The following is a 23,469-nucleotide window of genomic DNA, read 5'->3' on the forward strand; positions in this document are numbered from 1 at the left end:
GTGACGAAGTTTTCTTATTGTTCGCTACGGTGATAACGGCACCTGATGTCGTGCGTCCACAAAGGACCATTCAAAGAGTGCCACCCACTGGAAGAAGATTCAAACCACTAAATGTTAAGTAGACTGTGGAGGATTGTGCGACAGCATTAGTGGGCTTGATTCTTGTGAAGAGCAGTTGGCCGTCCTGGTCGTGAAAAACTGGCATAAGTCTAGAGTAAGGTGATATTGAAAGAATGCGAAAGCATCCTTTGACCTTATGACATTTACCATAAAGACCCTTCACATAAAGGCCTTCAACCTAAAGTCTTTTACCCAGAAGGCCTTTACCCAGAATGCCTTCACCTTAAGTCTTTGACCTAAAGGACTTTACCAGATGCCTATGACGTCATTATCACTGTGAACATTTTCAGTGCATATACTCATCGACTAATTGCTTTTTTCTTGTTTTGTGACGACTTGATGTCGAAGGAACTCCAAAGCTATAGCCTTGCATACAGGGCGAAAAAATTAGGATACCTGTGCAGTACACCTTAAAGCGCCCCTGCCTCCAGGAGTTCACGTTTACTCCAGACGGGCCAAGCAAAATGACATGACGACAAAATGGCTACGTGTGGCCATACGCTCACGTGATCTCATGTGAGTCGTCCTGGTGGGCCTGGTTGCACCTTAAGAGATGCACAGGCCGGGAAGTGAGCCCTCTAGGCGACGTCATTATGTCACGTGATGTGTGGTAAGATAATTACATTGCCGAAATTAACGTGACATGCTCACGCTATCTACAGCGTCCGTCCACGACTCTTGCAGCCTTGGCCCACATATGCAGCGTGCTTTCTGGCAGTAGAAGAGCGTTTTTTTCGGTTGCGACATATTACAATTTCCAGGCCATTCCGCTCTGAGACCTACCTCCGTGCAGTTGCGACAGCAGTAAGTTATTCTCGAGCCGATCTCCGTTTTTTTTCAGTTTTAAAAGCAGTCTATTACAGAGAAGTACTCGTGCTGAGGAGAGTTCGCGAATACTTCGTTCATTTTCGGCTGCTCGGTGAGGCTTCATTAGTAGGCTTAATTTATAGCTCCGTTAGTAGAGTTTCTCTTTGCGGCTGATGTTTTGGCGAGGCTAGCGCATTGTGACGTGTCTTCGTCGTCCCTGGCACAGGTCGAACAGGAGACCGAGGCGCTCTCCGTTGCCTACGTGTCCAGCATCATGCCGGACATGAGCACCGTAGTCCAAGCAGCGAACGACGTTCCGTCTTCTGCTGGCCGCCAACACCGCTGCGACAAACCAAGCACGAAGAGACGCTGTGGTGAGTGAGAGCAGTGCGCCACTTGCGCTGTCCGGTGCACTCCTGTCGGCCATTTAAAATCCCATTTAGGCAGTGTTACCGACCATACACATATCCGCATCAAGTCTCCAAGGTGAGCAATATGTAGTCTCTGGACCAATGTAGGTAAGGGACGTCGGCAGAATGAATTCGTTACCATGAAAACAGGATGGTAAAACCCCTCACCTTAGGTCCTCTTATGAAAACGATGTGTGTCTCGAACAGTGCCCGTAGCGGTCCCTTTATGTAGACGCGGAAAGCTTCCAAGCTCTGCCGTTAGTAACGGCTAACGGCTGCTAAAATTAGAGAAATTTAGAATAGCGCAGACGTATTAGCGGGGGCGTACATCGGAATATCAAATGTCTACTGTGCACTTGCACCCGCAGATGCTCTCCCCACCTAACCACATAGCTACCACTTCACGTGCATGGCATGCAGCTTGTAATCCGGTTTACCGAATTGCCTTTAACTTGGTAAGGACTGTACTCCCCCGGTAACACATGTACACGCAATCCTAAAACTACAGTGACGATTCTCGCTCTGATGCTCGTCAAAATGCGCGCATGGGTGTGTGTGTTTGCATTTGAGCAGTTCGTGCTCGACCACTCGCGAAATTGATGGCTGTGCAGAGCAAACTTGGCCCACAGATACGGGATGCCGCAATGTCTTTGTCCTTCAATTAGAATCAGCGAAAAGAGCGAATGCTTACGGTTGTGAGGTTGTATATGTACTGACGCAGAGTCCTGTATGAGTGCGGACATGTATGCTTAGCTCATGCTCACGCCAGAGTGGCGCCATGCAAGTGCACAGTGTCATGGCGCTGATAAATGAATGCCCAGTTGACAAAAAACTTACCGAATCGTGCCCAAAATACGACAGTATCTTCTGTAGGTTTGTAGCAATAACAGATGATTTTTCTGTAGTATTGTACCATTCTTCTGTAGCACTCCAGTAGTTATATCTGATACTATTCTGGAGTTCTTTCAAACAATGAACACGGTAAAAACACAGTACAGTGTAGTGATGGGAGACTTCTATGCGAAAGTGGGCAAGAAGCAGGCTGGCGACGAGCCGGTAGGCGACTATGGGATAGGTTGTAGCAATGGCGGGGGACAGCTATTAGTAGAGTTCGCAGATAAAAATAATTTTCGCATCATGAATACCTCTTTGCGCGAACGAGAGAACAGGAAGTGGATCTGGAAGAGCCCTAATGATGAGGCTAAAAACGAAATTGACTTCATACTATGCGCTCAACCTGATATCGTGCAGGATGTGGAAGTCCTAGGAAAGGTGCGTTGTAGTGACCACAGAATGGTAAGGTCTCGAATTAGCTTAGACTTGAAGAAGGAACGAAAGAAGCTAGTAAAGAGGAAGTCCATTAACGAGCTAGCGGTAAGAGCGAAAATAGATGAATTCAGGATATCGCTGCAGAACAGATATTAAGCTTTAACTGAGGAAGACGATCTGAATGTTGATACAGTGAACGATAATCTCACAGATATCATTACGGAGTGCGCAGTAGAAGTAGGCGGTAGGACGGCTCGACAGGATACCGGCAAGCTATCTCAGGAGACGAAAGATCTGATTAAGAAACGTCAAAGCATGAGCAGCGTCTAGCCCTACAGACCGAATAGAACTAGCAGAGCTATCGAAGTGAGTAAATAAGTGTAAGGTAGCCGACATAAGGAAGTTTAATATGAAGAAAATCGAGCATGCTCTAAGGAACGGAGGTAGCCTAAAAGCGGTGAAGGGGAAACTAGGCATAGGTAAATAGAGATGTATGCGTTAAGAGATAAGGAGGGCAATGTAATTAGCAATATGGATAATATAGTTAAAGCAACCGAGGAGTTCTACACAAATCTATACAGTAGCCAATGCATTCAGGACGTTAATGATGGAGACAGTAGCGCACAGCAATGCGTCATCCCGCCAGTAAGGAAAGAAGAAATAAAGAAAGCCTTAGGAGCAATGGAAAGGGGAAAAGCAGCTGGTGAGGATCAGGCAACAACAGATCTGTTGAAAGACAGCGGGGAGACTTTTCAAGAAAAACTATCCATCCTGTATGCGCAATGCTTTATGACCTCGACCATGCCAGAATTTTGGAAGAACGCAGATATAACCTTAATTCCTAAGAAAGGAGACGCGAAAGACTTGAAAAATTACAGACCGATCAGCTTACTGTCCGTTGCCTACAAGGTATTTACTAAGGTAACTGCTAATAGAGTAAGGGCAACCTTAGACTTTAATCAACAAAATGATCAGGCAGGCTTTCGTAAAGGATATTCCACAATGGATCACATGCACACTATCAATCAGATTATAGATAAATGCGCAGACTATAACCAACCCCTATATATAGTCTTCATTGATTATGAGAAAGCATTTGACTCGGTGGAAACCTCGGCAGTCATACAGGCATTGCGGAATCAGGGTGTAGGTGAGCCTTATGTCAAAATACTGGAAGATATATATAGGAACTGTACAGTTACCGTAGTCCTCCATAAAGTCAGCAATGAAATTTCAATAAGGAAAGGCGTCAGGCAAAGAGACTCGATCTCGCCGATGCTATTCACAGCCTGTTTACAGGAGGTATTCCAAGGCATGAATTGGGAACAGCTCAGGATAAGAGTTAATGGAGAATACCTCAATAATCTGCGATTTGCTAATGAAATTGCCTTGCTGAGTCACTCAGGAGATGAACTGCAAATCATGAATAATGAGTTAGACAGGGAGAGCAGAGTGCTCGGTCTAAAAATTACCACGTAGGAAACCAAAGTAACGTTCAACAGTCTAGCAAGAGAACAGCAGTTCACATTTGGCAGCGAAGGGCTGGAAGTGGTACATGCTTCTACTTAGGGCAGGTAGTGACCACTGATCGGGATCATCTGATCTGGAGGGAAATAACTAGAAGGATAAGAATGGGGTGGAGTGCATATGGCAGATTCTCTCAGATCATGAATGGCAGGTTACCAATATCCCTCAAGAGGAAAGCGTACAACACCTGTACCTTACCGGTACTCACCTAACCTAGAGGCTAACGGAAAAGGTTCAGATTAAGTTACGGACAACATAGCGAGCCATGGAAAGGAAAATAGGTGTAACGTTAAGAGACCGGAAGTGGGCAGAGTTGATGAGGGAACAAACGCGTGTTAATGACATCCTAGTCGTAATCAAGAGGAAGAAATGGGCTAGGGTAGGGCATGTACTGCGGAGGCAAGATAACCGCTGGTCCTTAAGAGTAACGGAGTGGATTCCAAGAGAAGGCAAGCGTAGCAGGCGGCGGCAGAAGGCTAGGTGGGCGGATGGGATTAGGAATTTTGCAGGCATATGGTGGGCGCAGCTGGCAAAGGACAGGGTTAATTGGAGAGACATGGGGGAGGCCTTTGCCCTGCAGTGGGTGTAGTCAGGCTGATGATGATAATGATGGTTATGATGATGATGATGATGGAGTTCTTTCCGGTACGACAAAGGACAGCACAATACTACTGAAAATTTCATTGTCACTAAAAAACATTTCTGTTGCTAAAGTTCACGGCCAAAATACTGCAGAAATCTGCTTTGATGGCAGACATTTTTCGGCTGTGTTTTTATACTGGTTGCGTCTTTTATCCGACCCACTTAACAAGCGCAGCGCAAAGCGTGCGCAGGTATAGTCTCCGCGACGTCACGCGGCATTGGAGTGAGGCTGCCGTCGTTCTTGCGTATTATTTACTTAATAATAATTAACGAATTGCCCCACTACCCTGTACTTTTCGTTGTTAGCGCTGTGGTGGTTTCGGCCGGCCACTTTTAATGCACTAACGAATTTAGCCCTGCAGTCTGGGTATCGGGTTGTGTCTTCTAATGAGTGATAAGATTGTGGTCGTCTTTCTCGCTCTAACAGGAACCACTCTCCCTATATTCTGAGCATCTGACGCATGAGTCATTTGCCAAGTCGTCCCCTATGCTGACAAGGCGAATTTGAGGCCACTGGACAGCCCTCCACGTGCACCTCCATATCCTGTACTAAATCCCATACATGTCCGCGGGAAACGTTACGACTACCGAGAGGTTTTGATAGAAGCAGCACATCATGTTTTCCTGCTTTTTAAAACATCGGGATCTCATCCACGCGTAACTGCGGATGGGCAGGAAAAATAGTTTTAAATCATTATAAGTAATAAATCATTTATAAATCGTGTGAGGTAGAGCCGCTAGCAATATGTTTCCCACGTTGTGAGTACTTGAGCTGAGATAAAAAGGGTAATAAACGCTTTTCGATCACCGTTAAGAAGTTTAGCATCGTAACTTTTGCCACGAAGCAGCACAGATTAAAAAAAAGGTTTGCGTTGCCAAAACCAACACTGCTATTAATACAGGAGGGGGCGGAGGGGGGTGAGAGAAACACATACAGAACGCAAAGGCATGTGCTATAGTGCTACGCCACAGCGCTGGCTTTTGTCTTTATATCTGGACTGGAAAGATCAACAAAAAAAAATGACATCCAACACGAAGCCTCTAGATTAGCAAGTGATTGGAGGCGGATTTTAAAAACTATTTCATATTCACAGCCTTTTCCATCAAACTGAACTCTGAATTACTCCCTTTGTCACATTGGGCTTGGTCAATACTTGGCAGGAAGACGGGAGAGCGCGTATTGCTGGATGTCGCCTTGAGTTCTTTGAGCGCGGTTCTGTCATTGCCGGTGCTAAAAAAGTGATACTCGGGGGAAATGGCGCAGCTCAAAGGAATGGTAAAGGAGAAAACGGGCGCAATTTAGAAGAACTGTGCAGGAGACAAATGGCGTAGCTAAAAATAATGGTACTGCTGGGTGGCGCCACCATCATTCGTTGCGGTTGGCCGTCCGTCGCAGGAGCTGCCTTACAGTCGACCGTCAGGCGGCGGAAGCTACCGGGTATTGAGGACACATGCACGGTGGACATGGCGCCACCTGGTCCTCTGGGAGAACTTCTGCCCATGGGCACCTGCCTTCGGAGGCCGTCAGGCTTCTTGGTGCAGCATATCGCTAACGCTATCCACAAGAGTCCGAGGCGAATGTTGCGCGTGTCACACATCTACGAGGCACTGAGGTGAGCCCCTCTTCACACGCATGATCTAGAACATATCTTGCCTGATCGCGAAGACCTTAGGTTGCACCACCCTCTCCTAAGTTTTTCAATGCTATTAACTAGCCAAAAATGACGAATCAAGACCTTTCCTTTCCCCCACTCCCGCACTTTCCCTTGCTAAGTTTTGGTCTCTCCCGGCTCAGTATGGTCACGTGGGGTCCTGACGGACTGCGCCGCGTCACGGAGACTGTAGGAGGCAGCAGTGCGGGAGGACCCCACATGACGTGCACTTCAGGTTACATCGCATTTTGTCTCGCGTGTCAGCGGCTCTCTTCAAGATGTGCCCAGCTTTAAACGTCCTAAACTACCTGCGCTTCTCAAAACGAGTGATATGAGCAACACATCATGCAGCTCGATAACTGAAGTTACTCTGCATTGTCGCTCGTCATTTCGGTGTTCCCTCTTACCTTTCTCCCGAATGCGCAGGAACAAGTTCCCTTTCTACCGCTTCGTGGATGTGGACGCCCAGGCCACTTGGAAGGTGAGCGCGACTGGGAAAGAGATAAAGAAGAAGAGTGAATGAGAAGGGCGTCTTCTTGACAAGACTACTTTTTGAGAATGTATTTAAAACCACCGACATACTGGTCTGCGTAGGACTTGAAGAGGAAAAATGCACAGAAAAATATTGCACAAAAGATAGTTACAGGAAAGTATTCTGCTAACGGGAGCTGCTATTCTAGCAGCCTCTCTATTCTATCAGAAATACCTTCTTGTTATTCCTCTTGTTATCTTTCTATCCTTTTGAACTCATTGAGGTCACATAATCTCTTAACTACGTGGTGGTCTACGTAGCTATGAGCTAAAGATGGTCATGTACCCAATGTGCGCTTACAAAGAAACCCAAGCAATTTATCATTATCTAGCTGAGGTTACCACTTTTGTTGTTCAACTGGTGATCTGCAGTGCTGACGAAAAACTGCTGCCGGGGAAGCCGGGCCTGCAAACCCTAGGATGCATTACTGCATACACGAAGCATTTTCTTCTCTTGTCCTGGATGCGGGATGTAAGCATTGACTACAGTTCAGTTAACAGTCCACCTTTCTTAGTTTAAAACGACAGCAGCGAGAGGCTCGTTCCCTAGGTTTAGCGCCGTCGTAGTAGTAGTACTAGTACTGTCAGTAGTAGTTGCAGCCGACGCAACAGGAGGGTGGCAACTGACTCCACTGGGCGGACCTAACCCATTGACGTGACGTGTGACAGCGTAGTTCCTCTCCCTCGTAACTCCTCTAACTGCTGTGACGACCTCCCGAAATGCATCATAAATTTCGTCTCGCATAACTATAAATTGGTCCGACACCTCGAAAATATCTGGCCATTTCTCAGATCGCGACGCTTCCTTTGTGACTATCAAGGACTGAGAGAGAAGCGCCACGAGAGCGAGTATGCCTGAAAAATGAAAAGAGTGGTCTATAACTCTACAGATATGCTTGGCCTTCTCAATTTCGTTTCTTCAGTACATTACGAAAACAGAATATCTCAACATATCACCCCGAATCTCGCATTATACAGTGGTAACACTCTTGACAGTTTTCGTGTATTATCATTAGAACTGCCATCAAATATTTACCGCCGTTGCAAGTTTAAAGCTTCGAGTCGGCAGAGGAGAGGGAGAAAGCGTTGAGTATATTTGGTTTTTGAGGAAATGGAAGGCACAGTAACTGTCTCACTCCTCGGTGGACAACTCAACTCCGCCATTAGGGAAGGCATGAAGGTGCTAGCAAATGAAGAAAGATATAGATACAGGTGCCCTGTTGGAGGGCCTCGGAATAATTTCGACCATCTGAAGACCTTTAACGCGCACTTACATCGCACAGTACACGGATGCCTTTTGCAATCCCCCTCTAACGAAACGCGACCGCCGCAGCCAGGTTCGAAACCGGGTACCCCGGCTCAGCGGCGCAGCGTGAAAATCACAGCGCCCGATCACGGCGTCCACTCAGAGCCGGTGGGGAAACGATGAGCTCGCGGGTGAGGGGTATTGGGGGATCTTTTGGCTCGCCTTCGACGCCACGTCATTGGAACATGGTCCGTACAGTGCCAGCTCTTTACAATGACCGTTCGATGAAACGCTTTCGCGTATTCCACCAACGCCGTCGCTCGTTCGGAGCGGCGTTGTTAGCGATTTAAAGCGGGTACACCAGGGCGACTCCCGCAGACCCGATCACAACAGCCTTGAGTGAATTCAGCTAACACAAATCGGAGTATCCGGGTTCCAACCCAACCGCGGCGCCCGGGTTTCGGTGGAGGCGAAACGCAAAAGGCGCCCGTGTGCTGTGCGATGTCAGCGCACGTTAAAGATCCTCAGGTGGCCGAAATTATTCCGACCTCGTCCACAACGGCACCTCTTTCTTCCTTTCTTCTCTCACTCCCTCCTTCATTCCTTCCCTTACGGCGCGGTTCAGGTGTCCAGCGATATATGAGACAAATATTGTGCCATTTCCTTTCACCAAAAACCAATTTTCATTTGCCGGCGATGTGGGACACCTATGAATGCATAGAAAGGCTTTCTGCATATATGGGAATTAATCCACTTTGCCATCGCATCATGTCCTTGCTGCCCAGAGAGAAGTCTAGGAGGCAGGTGGGACGCCTATGAATGTATAGAATGACTTTGTGCACATATGGGAATTAATCCAATTTGCTATCGCGTCATACCCTTAAGGCAGAGCTTAAGTGTGCCCTCCCGTTTTTTTTGCCCTTTTGTAAATCTGTCGCGAGCAGCCAAGATTTTTTCTTTTAAATGTCCTTCACATTGCGGTGAACTATCGCAGAGTTCGGTGCGCCATGCCCTCTACCAGAACTGGTTTATCAAGGTGCCCTGCAGCAGAGCCAAAAACAGCTTCTGGTCTCTCAACTACAGTGAAAGGTACGCATACGTGTCTCTGTCGCGCGCTGTGTGAAGGAACTCCCTCACAAGTTTATTTCCTTCTAACTGAAATCATGAAGCGGAAATGGGCATGCGCAGGACTCCCACTGCTGAGGACAGATAAGCAAGGGTTGCTTGGGGGAGTGCAGTGGCTTCTAATTAAAGGCAAACAAAGAAGTGCACAGCCTACGGTCCGGTGTAAGGATGAAGTTGGGAATTCCGCGCTGACAGGCTAACAGCCGCTCGCGCTGGAGATCGTTAAATGGAGATATTGAGAGAGTAAACTAAGACAAATTTATTGTAATAGTAACAAGTACTTGACCGACAATTTCAATACTACTTTATGCGAACTTTTAGCGCAGCTTTATTTTGCGACATATTCGGGCAAAATACTTGGATGGCTATTACTATGACTAGCATGCCGTTGCTCGCACAAGGCCTCTTATCTACCGCATTGAACGACACATCCTCAGTGGTAAATAGCGGCACGGTGCAGCCCTTGCCTTACGGCGTCCTCTCCCTCGTCTGCTGCTCCCTGCGAGGACGCGCTGCAACCTCATACCCGCCCAGACGAACACTGGTGCTCTTGTCGAAACGTTGGCAAGCACCCTGAGGCTTTCGCCTCTCTTGTACACTTTGTGATTAATTCTGGACAAAGGCATTTGTGAACGGGAGTCTATGAGCGCATTTTTTTAATACATTGTATTGCCGCGAATATCTGCAGTGTTTGTTCGTTTTTCAAATCTTCCGCCACATCACTTTATCGCCTTGTTTGCGACGCAAGACTCGACTAGATTTATCTCGATTGATCGCAGCCAGGCAGTGCTGATTCTACGTTGTTCCGGAATGTTCTAGTAACTTTGCGCTCTTTATCTCGAAAGTTCGCTATCAGCTTTAAATTGAGCACGGCCGACAGCGGCCGGCATTCTGTTCGACGACCGCCGAGCACGCTTGTCGCTTCGCCGCCTTCGAGTGATTAAGTCCATTTTGGGTGCAAGTCAGCCCAATAAAGTTCATTTAGAAGACCCTTTCGTCCGTCTTCATCGCTGCTTCGACTGCCGTCACCACTACGTGACATCTGGTGGAGGTGCTGCGTAGCCTTCCATGTTGCGGACGCCGCCTTCAAGTCGTGAAGCCAGCCCTGAGCGCTTCGCACCCGAGGACGAGCCAGCCGACGTCTCCAGGGAGAGGAGCCTGAGTTCGGGAAACTGCCAGATCACACCAGACAGCGAAAAGACGCGGATACGAGCACCGCAACCTCGCCGAAGATGTTGACACCGATCATACTGCAGCAGCCGCGGGTGCCGCCAACTTTCAATGGATCCCTAGGCGAAGGCCCTGAAGAAGGGTTGGATCAATTTTAGCGCGTGGCGTCATTCAACAAGTGGGATGATGCGGCAAAAATTGTACACCTGTTCTTCTCACTGGATGGCTCCGCACGCACGTGGTACGAAAACTACGAGTCATCCCCTACGACATGGGAGCTATTCAAGAGAGAACTATTGAAGGTATTCACAAGTGTCTTGAGGAAAGAAAGAGCCGAACGACTCCTCGAGTCCAGGATCCAGCTTCCGAATGAGCCGGTCCGCGTTTACGTCGAGGAGATGACGCGCCTATTTCGCCGCGCCGACCCCGGGATGGCCGAGGAAAAGAAAGTTGTTTTTAATGCGCGGCGTAAAGAACAACTCTTTGGCAGCCTCGTCCACCAGCCGCCTGAAACGGTCGAGGAATTCATGCAAGAAGCCTGGACGATTGAGAAGACCCTCGACGTCCGAGCTCGGCAGTACAACCGCCCTTCCTCTCCCTATGCAATCCTTTCGAACTCGCCGGCCACCACCGCCGACAGCTTGCGGGAAGTTACCCGCGAAATCGTCCTGAGAGGAGCTACGCCGATTACTGCCATCCTCCCTACAGCCACAAGCAGCGACTCTGATGGACGTGGTATGGGAAGAAGTGCAACAGGCACTTGGCACCCCGACGGACACAGAACCCCAGGCCATGACCTACGCCGCTGCAGTAAGGACTGCCCAGCCCCAACGACAACCCCCACGTCCTCCCCGAGATGAGCCACTTGTCCCACAACGCCGCCTCCCAGTCCCCGCCCGCCCAGCCTATGACCGACGCTCAAGCCCCAGGAAATGCGACGCCTGGAGGACTTCCGACAACCGGCCGTTGTGCTTCCATTGCGGTGAGGTCGGCCATATTCTTCGTCACTGCCCGTACCGACGTATCGGTCTTCGAGGATTTGCCATTAACGCCCCACGACCACGCTTCGGGCAACGTCCGCAGGAAATAGACGAGTACCTGCGTCGAGAAGAGTACACGCCGAACCGCTTTTCGCGCTCACCATCGCCCTCAACCTCGCGCTTTGCGTCGCCACGCCGCAGCTACGCAGCCGCGGTACGAGGAAGGTCTCCCAGCCCCCGTAGGGGAAACTAAAGGCAGCAACCTCTGGAGGTGAGGTTGCTCAAGAGCGAAACGCCGAAGATCCTCCACCGACCACGCCCCATGAAGACGCTGCCCCCGCGACGCCGCATGAAGAACCGGCACTCGCTGCACCGACGCCGCACACAATGAGAACCCCGACCCCGACGCAGGCTGTCTTGAAAACGAAGCCGCCACCCAGAAGAGCTTCGACCACACGCTCCACCCGCGACTCGCATACGCGACGAAGCCGTGACCCGACACCGAGAGCGACGTGCAATGCAAGAGCCAGGACCTCTGACTGAGAAGTGACTATCGACGGCCGGAAAGTTACCGCTCTAGTCGACACAGCAGCCGATTACTCGGTGATGAACGGAACATTCGCTGCGAAGCTGAGAAAAGTCACAACGGCTTGGGATGGCCCACAAATTCGCACCGCAGGGGGCCACCTCATTACGCCATCAGGACGATGCACAGCGCGAGTGACTGTCAAAGGACATACCTATCCTGCGACCTTTGTTGTTATACCGCAATGCTCCCGCGAAGTGATCTCGGGTATGGATTTCCTTAATGAGCATCAGGCGATCATCGACCTGCGATCCAAGCTCATCACGCATTCGACGGACGAAGCCATCGCTTCGATGAAAACTCGGGAAAATCACGTTGCCCTGAGTGACCTGGAGGAAGAAGTGAGCGTCCCACCCCGATCAAGCGTTATCGTGACCGTAGGCGCCACGAAAGCCATTAACGCTGAAGCCATCATCGAGGGCAACATGCAGTTTCTCCTAGACCGAGGAATCAGCATCGCAAGAGGCATCGCACATTTGCGCAATGGCCAGGCCGAAGTACTGCTGACTAACTTCAGGGAAGAATACGGGCACATTAAAAGAGGAACGACGATTGCTTTCTTCGACGAAATATCCGGCGTACGAGACTCCTTCGCCCTCTCCGACCGCTCCGCAGAAGATTCGCCTGAGAACTCGCCCACTTTCGACATCAACCCGGCCCTGCACTGGAACAAACAAGACCAGATCCGCAATCTGCTTCAAAGCTACAGTGAGTGTTTTTCGACATCGCCGAAGGTGCGACAAACGCCAATTGCCAAGCATCGCATTATAACGGATCAACACGTCCGACCTCTCCGTCAAAGCCCCTACCGTGTGCCACCGCGAGAACGACAAGTCATCAGGGACCAAGTCGAAGAAATGCTTCGCGACGACGTCATCCAGCCTTCAAACAGCCCATGGGCGGCACCGGTTGTTCTAGTTAGAAAGAAAGACGGCGCACTTCGATTCTGCGTGGATTACCGCCGCTTGAACAACATAACAAAGAAGGACGTCTACCCCCTACCCCGCATCGACGACACACTGGACCGCCTCTGCAACACCAAAAATTTCTCATCGATGGACCTCAAGAGCGGCTACTAGCAAATTGAGGTCGACGAAAGAGATCGCGAGAAGACAGCATTCATCACTCCGGATGGGCTGTTTGAGTTCAAGGTGATGCCATTTGGTCTCTGTTCCGCACCAGCGACGTTTCAGCGAGTAATGGATACAGTGCTGGCAGGCCTGAAGTGGCAGATTTGTCTGGTATATTTAGATGACGTCGATGTCTTCGCCTCGAACTTTAAAGAGCACCTCAAAAGACTTCGAACAGTACTAGACGCAATCAAGTCGTCTGGCCTAACCTTGAAAGCAGAGAAATGCCACTTTGCTTACGAAGAGCTGCTGTTTCTAGGCCACATCGTGAGCAAGGAAGGAGTACGCCCAGACCCGCAGAAAACAGCTGCTATTGAACTGTTTCCACCGCCGGCCGATAAGAAAGCAATGCGCAGATTTCTCGGACTGTGCGCATACTACCGACGATTTGTGAAAAACTTGTCGCGCATCGCCGAGCCCCTGACCCAACTGACGAAGGCAGACGTGCCGTTTAAATGGGAAGCGCCGCAAGCAGAAGCCTTCAAGGAACTTCAGCGTCGATTACAGTCCCCACCGATCCTTGCGCATTTTGATGAAAACGCCGATACTGAAGTTCATACCGACGCAAGTAGCGTGGGACTAGGCGCCGTCCTCGTTCAAAAGGCGACAGCCTGGAGAAAGTCATCGCATACGCTAGCCGTTCCCTTTCCAAGGCCGAGGCTAATTATTCGACAACTGAGAAGGAGTGCCTTGCCATCATCTGGGCTACGTCAAGATTCCGCCCGTACCTCTACGGACGGCCGTTCAAGGTGGTCAGCGACCACCACGCGCTCTGCTGGCTTGCCAATTTGAAGGACCCCTCTGGCCGACTCGCTCGATGGAGTCTACGTCTCTAGGAGTTTGACGTCACCATCGTTTACAAGTCCCAACGCAAGCACTCTGACGCCGATTGCCTCTCACGAGCCCCTGTAGATGCACCGCCGCCGGACGACGATGAGGACGCCTTCCTGGGACCCATCAGCCCCAGCTCTTTTGCTCAGCAGCAACGCTCGGACCCCGACATAAAAGGCCTCATCGAGTACTTGGAAGGCAAGGTTTCTTCACCCCCCGCTTCATTCAAGCGAGGACTGTCTTCCTTCTGTGTGCAGAATGAGGTCCTTGTGAAGAACTTTACAGCGAACAAAACAGCCTACCTCCTTGTTGTACCTACTTGTCTACACGAAGAAGTTCTACAGGCTTCACACGACGAGCTGACAGCTGGACGTCTCGGGTTTACTCGCACCCTCCGCCGCATTCAAGACAAGTATTACTGGCCCCGACTGCCTGCCAATGTCGCACACTATGTGAAAACCTGCCGAGATTGTCAGCGACGAAAGACTCCTCCCACATGACCAGCAGGGTTTCTGAGCCCCATTGAACCTCCCTCAAGGCCCTTTCAGCAGATTGGCATGGACTTGCTTGGGCCTTTTCCAGCGTTAACATCTGGAAATAAGTGGATCATCATAGCGACTGACTACCTGACCCGCTACGCCGAGGCGAAAGCCCTACCTAACGGAACAGCAACAGAATTCGCCAAATTTTTCGTGGAGTGCATTCTTCTTCGACACGGCGCCCCCGATGTGCTCATCACGGACAGAGGAACAGCATTCACGGCGGAACTAACGCAAGCCATCCTGCGCTACAGCCAAACCAGCCACCGGAGGACAACTGCATACCATCCGCAGACCAACGGACTGACCGAGCGCCTGAACAAAACCATCGCCGATATGCTCGCTATGTATGTCGATGCCAAACACAAAACCTGGGATGTCATCCTGCCTTACGTCGTCTTCGCCTACAACACCGCAGTGCAGGAGACCACCCAGATGACGCCTTTTAGGCTCATCCATGGCAGGGAGGCAACGACCACGCTAGACGCATTGCTGCCCAACGTTACAGAAGAAGAGAACGTCGACGTTGCCGCCTACCTTCAACGCGCAGAAGCAGCTCGAAGGCTTGCCCGATTACGGATCAAAGATCAGCAGCGGTCCGACGCCAGACGCTACAACCTACGAAGACGCAACGCGGAATGCAAGCCAGGAGACCAAGTCTGGGTGTGGACGCCCATTCGCCGCCGTGGATTGAGTGAAAAGCTTTTGCGCCGCTATTTCGGCCCGTACAAGGTTCTTCGTCGGCTGGGTGAACTGGATTATGAAATCATCCCTGACGCAATGACTGCATCCCCGCGACGCCGCGTACGACCTGAAGTTGTCCATGTAGTCCGTCTGAAGCCGTATTATGCGCGCTAAAGGCCGCTGCATTTCCATGCTCTTATTTTCGCAAGATCAGTTTTTTTTTTCTTACTAGTCGCATTATTTGTTTTAATGCATCAGGTCGATGCTTCTTTGAGAGGGGAGTAATGCCGCGAATATTTGCAGTGTTTGTTCGTTTTTCAAATCTGCCGCCACATCACTTTATCGCTTTGTTTGCGACGCAAGACGCGACTAGATTTATCTCGATTGATCGCAGCCAGGCAGAGCTAATTCTACGTTGTTCCGGAATGTTCTAGTAACTTTGCGCTCTTTATTTCGAAAGTTCGCTATCAGCTTTGAATTGAGCACGGCCGACAGCGGCCGGCATTCTGCTCGACGACCGCCGAGCACGCTTGTCGCTTCGCCGCCGCCGAGTGATTCAGTCCATTTTGGGTGCAAGTCTGCCCCATGAACAATTCTTTTAGAAGACCCTTTCGTCCGTCTTCATCGCTGCTTCGACTGCCGTCACCACTACGTGACAGTTTGATTGCACTATAACAATCAATATAACTGGAGATCTCCTGTCATCAGGCTTGATTTTCAGGCACAGGAACTCAAAAGAGTTCCTCGTTGGTTCTTTGCATCAATTTTAACTGCTTACTGTAATCAATGGAAACTCTGTAAAAAGAAAGATTTTGCTACATATCTGAACAATTGGCCAGTTACCTTCAATATGTCTATAGCAGTGCCTTACAGCTCTCCAACAGTAAAAAAAAAATTCCAAGAATGTTGGACATGGATTCTGTCATTGCTTCAAGTAAGAACGCTGAAGGCACAAAGAACGAGTCTTCGTCTGGAGCGGGCCACGAGGCGAGTGGCCTGCACATTCAGAGTAACGCGCGCCCGTTTCCACGGGAAAAAGCGTGTCTGCCATTAAAGGCACCCATCGACAACCCCATAGACGCCCCTGTATTTGCTGGTTGACGGTTCGACAGAAGATTCAAGGTTGACCCAAGTTGAAAGTAGCAGTTTAGTGGTAGATCTTATATTGATTTGAGTTTAATCAGCCACGCTCGTGAGCGAAAATCAAGAAGCCCGCAGTCCTAATTGCGCCAGGAACCGCCTCACTTGGGCAAGGCAGTACAACGTTTTCAATGGACCTTCCAATTTAGGCCGGCGGTAACGGAGCGGTTCCTGACATATCTGCTTGATACCGCATCCCCCACAGTTGCTTTTGCTGCTGCGTTAGTGTGTTTCCCATGGTTTCATTTGTGATATGCTTCTTGTCTGTTGTTCTGTGTGTTCCCCGTTGGAACTCCGCGTTTTCTTGTTAATGTTAAATAAACTTCTTGTAACCAGTTGCTGTTGAGCAGGCTGTTTCAGCCAGGTGGTAAGTATGACGGCTATCTGTAAACTCAATTAGGAAGCCACTGCGCAAAATTAGCGCGACCTCTTTCAGCCTCCGCCGTATACTTCATCTTCACTTTCCATCTTAAGCTTCTACCTTTCTCTCTTCCGCTGCTACCTTTCCGCATTCTTCGCTGAGCTCATCGCTTTACTGTAGCTGCCGGTTACGCCGACGACAACGACGACGAGGCGCAAGCCAGAAGCGGGCCCCTAAAAGCTACTCTCTAAAAATATATGTTTCAGGAACCTCATGCACACTTCATCGCCACACAAACCCCCGTGGTCGTAGCATACTCTTTATAGGCTGTCTTCTCTCCATCTGTGCAAATAAATATGCATGACTGCCTAGCCAGGCTAAGCGGGCAGCTTTTGTTCCTAGCCCATTCGTTTCTAGCACATAGGAAGCCGGAAATCCTTGAGAGGAGAGGAAAATATTCAATATGCCCTTGGATAATCCTTGTCTGCCTTTGCAAGATTCTTAAAAGTACCTCGCTGTTTATGGCGCTTTCATTCTACCCCGATGAGTGTGGCTCCCTTCAGGAGGCAAAGCCAGCCTTTGGTCGTTCCATGATCAGTGACGTGTGTAATTGAGTCATATTTTGACGAAGGTAACGAGGCAACGGGGTTTGTTTGCAAGCCATGTTGCGGAGTACTTATGTCATCCCTTTAGCCATAAATCTATGTAATGTAAGGAGAACCCTTTTCCTGACCTCCTTAGAACGTTTCGTCTTTAAGGGCACCGTAAGAGCTCGGCGGTATGCCCGAGAAGCAAACCCCGTTTGCATGTTACTTTTGCCAAAGACAGTATAATGGCGGGATGCTCTAGTTCGCTCACGGTAACCGCGGCCAGGAGACTGTGCTTGACTGTGATACAAGCACACAACAAACAAGAACATTTACACGTTCTTTCCAAGCCTGTTATTCGAGTTACATGAACAACCGCTTCAGCTCATGCATGCCCGAAACCAAAATCCGCCGTGGTACGTGGTGTCCCTCAAGGGTGGCTACCAGTGAGGCTAGACATTTCATTGCTATGGTTAGCAGGTGTGAGTGAGGCATCTGTGGTGTCCACTAACGGACATTGTCGCCGTAGAGAAGCTTCGAGGGGGAGCGCGATGACGCCTGCAGGCGGCGACCACGTAGGTATAGGCTTGTACACAATCTTGGTTAACGTACGTCAAGCGGACAAACGGATGTCATTGTAGCCACCGAGGTACCCGGCGAAACACAACTTGTCTCCAATGTAAACGTCCGCGCTTTCGTTTCTATCCAGAATGACATCCGCAAATGAGAGCATTTCCTGAATGGTAGCAGACCGCAGCGCGTTTACGGGTTCCGTCCAAGAAAGCCTCAGAGACCGCTTAGCGCTGCAGCGACATTTCCCTGGCCTTTTAACGTCGCTCGTTTCAAGTGCTCCCCTCGGTCTTCGCAAGTGCATTTCTGCCTGCTATATAGCTTCAGCAGGAGAGTCTGTCAGATGCGAAAACGGCACCTTAGATTAACGGCGCCTCGAATCTTTGTTGAGACGCGGTGGCTAAAGTACGACAGGACCTGTCATCTCGTCCCCGGGCTTCTTTGGGTCCGAACTCCTCACAACCTTTTTTTTTCTCCTGCTGGTTCCCTAAATACAGACCTCGCGATTGGATCATGCCCGAGAAAGAAGAGCAGGGCCAACCACTTGAGACAACAGAGGCATTGACTTTGGCTAGCGACCTGGGGCTGGTGCCGTCCGCAGCGAGGACACCGCCGAACTTGGAATCACCAAGGGACATCAGAATGTCGTCGGTGCCCACGGCGGGGGCGTCGCAGCTGCCAGTGGTCTCATCGCTGAGCCAGGAAGAATCGAGTACTTCAAACTCGCCTCAGACGGTAGGTACTGCTGCCGCGGTCGACGCAGGCAAAGCCGAAGTCGTCTCCCTCGAGTTTTAATCCACTCTCACCGACGCCACAGCACAGGGACACCGGTGTCTCGAGCTCGGCTCCAGCTCGTACAGAGCCGACACCGGTGGGCATGTGCACTGGCCTCAAAGACACTACGACGGTCAAATATCCAGGTCCGTTACCGGTGCAGGTACGTACTATCGGCACCCTGAAAACCGCTTCACTCTTCCACTGTGCGCAAGCCAGAATCACGCGACTCGTTTGCAGAAGCAGACGCACGCGGCAGCCTCGTGGCTTCAGTTCGCTCATTTGCATATCATTCGGTACCACATGGTCGAACGTTATGCCTGACTCTCCTTGAAAAACGTGTGGACGTTTCCTCATTCAGCATGCCCATCATAATTCGGTTGTGGTCATAAATTGCTGGTTTCGCACTTGAAGCGCTGCAAGAGGGTGGTTTAAGCTCGAAAAACGTGCTTTTATTCTCGGAGTGCCTAAGGCAGCCTTGGTCATAGGGCTGAATTTGGTATATAATATTCACTCATAATGGTGGTTCTCGGCTGAACAGCCAGGAAAACTCTCGTGTTTCATCCAAGTGAGAACCTGTCCTTCATTAAAATAGGCTTCAGAGTTACCTCCTGGATTTCCATCGACAAGGCACTTCGCACGGCGTCTGTTCACATCTTTCCGGGATGGTTGACCCCCGTTTGAAAGGGGGTCAACCATGCGTGCATCCATTTCGGCCACCTTTTTTAACTTCCCCACCGAGTGCCATCGTTTGTTCACTGCGTGCAGGAACCAGCGCCAAGGCCCAGCAGCGCCCCACCGCGGCTCGGCACGGCCACGTCTCAACAGACGGCGCTTCCGTTGGGTGTCGGTCGTTCAAGAGAACAGCACCAGCTGCAGGCAGGCGCGCAGCCACAGCCGCAGCTGCAACCGCAGTGGCAGTTCGTGGCATGGCCGCATCGCAACGCGGGAAGTTTCTACGTACTGCACGTACCATCGTTGCAGGACTGTGCTCAGCAAGATACGCAGCCATCACACAGACGCCGATGTAAGCACCCGTACAATGCCCCCTTTCTGTGTGGACGTATCTGTGGCAAAACTACGCCACGAATTTTAATTATTCGGCTTGAAGGCTGTGGAAAGCATGTGATGAGGTGTCATATCGTCGTGCCCTATAATGTGGCGCACCAAAATTGTTACAATATATGACCTATGGGTATACAATAAAAAGAACACTAAGGAGTACATATGTGAGATGAACGCCAGCGCGCGCGAAGTGAAAAGGATGAGAAACTCAGTGTGTGCGTGCTTCCGAGCATGCCAGTCACCTTAGTGTCACATCGTTATTGAGGCAGTCCAGTCTTACGTAGATGTCAGGAAAGAAAATGTATTCAAAGGAGCCCTTTATGTTGACACTGTTACTGTCCAAAAACAAAGCTTACCTCATGGCGCAAGCTATTGAGAGGGAATACGCAGTATGTTGCTCTGTACGTCATTAATGCTAAAGCATATTTTGGCTGTATCGGCGAGGTCATGTCATCAAAACGCTTCCGCATACGTTGTGGCGGTCTCAGAATAGGTAGGATCAAATGAATGGTTGTAATCGAAAGAGCACGATGTGAGGATGATGAGAAAAAAAATATGTCGATAGGATTAATAGTTGGAGCCGCAAATGTCGAAAAACCGTCGAATTACCGCGGACGTAGATATAGTGAGTGGACGGGAAAACTACAGTGGATGGCAAAATGATGGGAAAATAGGCGAAGGAGTTGAATTAAAGTTACAAACGAACTGAAATGTGTTCCATGAGTGATAATTAAGCAAAAACGTTTGAGTGATATAGAGTAATTAGTTAAGTGTTAGGAGCAAATTGCGTTAGGCTGGACGGTGATATAGTAGGCGGACGGGAAAGCAGATCTGGCACCAAATTTGAAAACGAATGTGTGATTGGAGTAAAAAAAGATGTAAATACAGTAAATGTGATTAATTAACAAGAGTAAAAAGGAAGAAAATTGGTAATATAATTGCATGCAATAATCGTAGCCAATGAGGACGTTTAATTGATAGCGATAAACTGAAAATAATCTCTTAACTAATAAGTTCCTTAATGCTAATATGGATGTGTCGACTCGGGATTTGTACCTTGCTCTAAACTTGCTGCGAGAAACAGCTGCATCGTTCGTGTTTCGCAACATGTCCTTGAATCTGCGTAATCGTCAGATTGTTGTAGTAGATGATTAAATTTAGAGTGCCGAGGAGGCGTCAATGCTTTCGCGTTCTCCCGCTGCTGGTCGCCGCACTATCTCAAAACTCTAGTAGAAAACTAGTATGCAATTTTTACTACGCTAGTAAAATATAAAGCATCTTGAGCCTCTAAACTTGGCTTGTTATCGCAACCTTTTTCGCATTGAAAAAATTTTGTGGTTGTTTTTGCTTTTGATTTGTATACATTGCATTAACCCCACAATGTCTCTATCTTGACTATGCCTCGCTCTTCCGCACCGCAGGGCCAGGTGACAACTAAAGCCTCAGCTGGGACCTACACGTCAGAGTCATGAATGTACTTTCCGAAGACAACTTTTATTCGTGTCGTCCCTACGGCACTCAACCTCCGCCAAGACCGCAAACCATAATTCACTCGGCACAGCATATGCCAGAATTGCGATGGACACCGACGGACGCCAGCTTCGTACAGCTGTTGCCTCAAAGAGGACCGCCGCTGAGTCGGCAGGAACCTCTGTCACAACGGGAGAGACCGGCTCACAACAGGCCCTTACAAAAAATTTAGTAACATTCTTTAGAAAGTCTTTAGACAAATGTTAAAACGGCCTATCGACATTGAATAGAAAGTCTTTTAAATGTGTTTATAATTTGTATTAATCCCCTATTAACCTTCTTGCGACGATTGGCCACCGCTATCCAAATGAGTCAAGTACATAGAAAGTCTTTATACTTCCTATCATCCCCTTATCGACAGTTTCTACATACTTTCTATCGACCACTTACCGACAAAGTCTACCAGCACCCTATCAACGGTCTTCCGACAATTGGCCACCGTTATTCAAAAGACTCAAGTACGAAGAAAGTATAATTGCCACCCATCAACTTATCAATGTCTGGAAATGTGTGTGTTACTTACACTGTATGCCATTTTGATAAACATTGTTTTATCACTTCAAAATCCTTTTGTGAACTCCGTATCCTAGACTGTTAAGGAATAACAGAAGCAAAACACAAATTATTACATTAATTTCTTGCACACAAGCACTAACATACATAAGCACTGCAAGATATGCATCATACATCAAAATATTTTACAGAGAACAATAGGGGAACTGAATACTCCCTTTGACACAGCAGTTCTAGTCCCCTCAGTTCCCTCTTGCTAACAATGATTGATACACAGAAACTGTCTAGCGATTTTATACCCTTTATGCAAAGCCCGCATCCACCACTAATAAATGTTATTGTCTATAGGCCTTAGAGGTATAAATGGCTTCATCTTAAGAATATGAAATCTCACCATATATATATATATATATATATATATATATATATATATATATATGTATATATATATATATATATATATATATATATATATATATATATAAAGGCAGCCAACAGTCACCGAAACCAAGGTGCATAGGGGAATGTTTTATATTTTTTAATTTCTAATGCCAATCAATTGTTTCTTTTTTTAAAGAAAATTATTTATAAGCCAGCAGAAAAAACAACCATGCCGCCGGTGGGATCCGAACCCACGACCTCCGAATATCGCGTCCGGTGCGCTTACCAACTGTGCTACGGCGACGGCTGTCCAATCTGCTGCTTTCGTGGGTATTTATGTTTTGCGTGTAAGCGAACCTTGAGAGTGTTCACCAGAACATAAATACCCACTGTTGGCTTAATAACAATAATAATAATAATAATAATAATAATTGGTTTTTGGGGAAAGGAAATGGCGCAGTATCTGTCTCATATATCGTTGGACACCTGAACTGCGCAGTACTGGAAGGGATAAAGCAGGGAGTGAAAGAAGAAAGGAAGAAAGAGGTGCCGTAGTGGAGGGCTCCGGAATAATTTCGACCACCTGGGGATCTTTAACGTGCACTGACATCGCACACTGTTGGCTTCCTTAATATGTTTGTCAAACGAGCCCCTCATTTCATTTGCCATATATATATATATATATATATATATATATATATATATATATATATATATATATATATATATATATATATATATATATATATATATATATATATATCGAAGGTGATTTCTTGGCAACTGATTGATCAATGCAAGAAAATGTCAGCAAGCATAACAAGATTTAAATCACGACATTTTCGTAGAATCAGCCTTTTTCGAGTGTATACAGCATTTCAAACAAAAGCTGTGTGCTACGAATGCTGTAATAGACTTGAAAAAGGCTGGTCCTCCAGTTGAGATGTCATGGATTAAATCCTGTTATTTTTCTTAAATACGAGATGTTTCAGGGAAGACTAAGCAATTCTCCAAACAATAGGTTTTTTGAGGTAAAAATATGGCTTTTCAACACAGTATTACCAGTGTTGGGGGGAACCAGAAAACTGGCGCAGCGTCTTTAGTAGTTAGCTGGTTAACTAATTTTTAAGAGTGATTCCACGAGAGATCAAACTATTCGAATTTTTGTATATTCTTGATTGTGGTATGCACTGTACACACATTATTCAGCAGGCCAAGTCTGAATTTAGTTTCACGAAAAATGCAAATATATCAGGAGAAAAAACTATAAATGACGTCATGGCTGAGGCAGCGTTTTTA

General features: G+C 48.3%; 1 protein-coding gene across 1 annotated transcript; it reads left to right on the forward strand.

Moving 5' to 3' along the window:
- Nucleotides 1–6,177: 6,177 nt before the first annotated feature.
- LOC144097580 (uncharacterized) lies at nucleotides 6,178–19,682 on the forward strand. Its single transcript, XM_077630253.1, has 5 exons — nucleotides 6,178–6,388; nucleotides 6,854–6,908; nucleotides 9,199–9,293; nucleotides 18,405–18,844; nucleotides 19,450–19,682. Exons 1-4 carry the CDS (start codon nucleotides 6,240–6,242, stop codon nucleotides 18,700–18,702), a joined length of 597 nt encoding a protein of 198 aa, XP_077486379.1. The 5' UTR covers nucleotides 6,178–6,239; the 3' UTR covers nucleotides 18,703–18,844; nucleotides 19,450–19,682.
- The last annotated feature ends 3,787 nt before the right edge of the window (nucleotides 19,683–23,469 follow it).

The sequence above is a fragment of the Amblyomma americanum genome, chromosome 1 (genome assembly GCF_052857255.1).
Source record: "Amblyomma americanum isolate KBUSLIRL-KWMA chromosome 1, ASM5285725v1, whole genome shotgun sequence".
Classification (NCBI taxonomy): domain Eukaryota; kingdom Metazoa; phylum Arthropoda; class Arachnida; order Ixodida; family Ixodidae; genus Amblyomma; species Amblyomma americanum.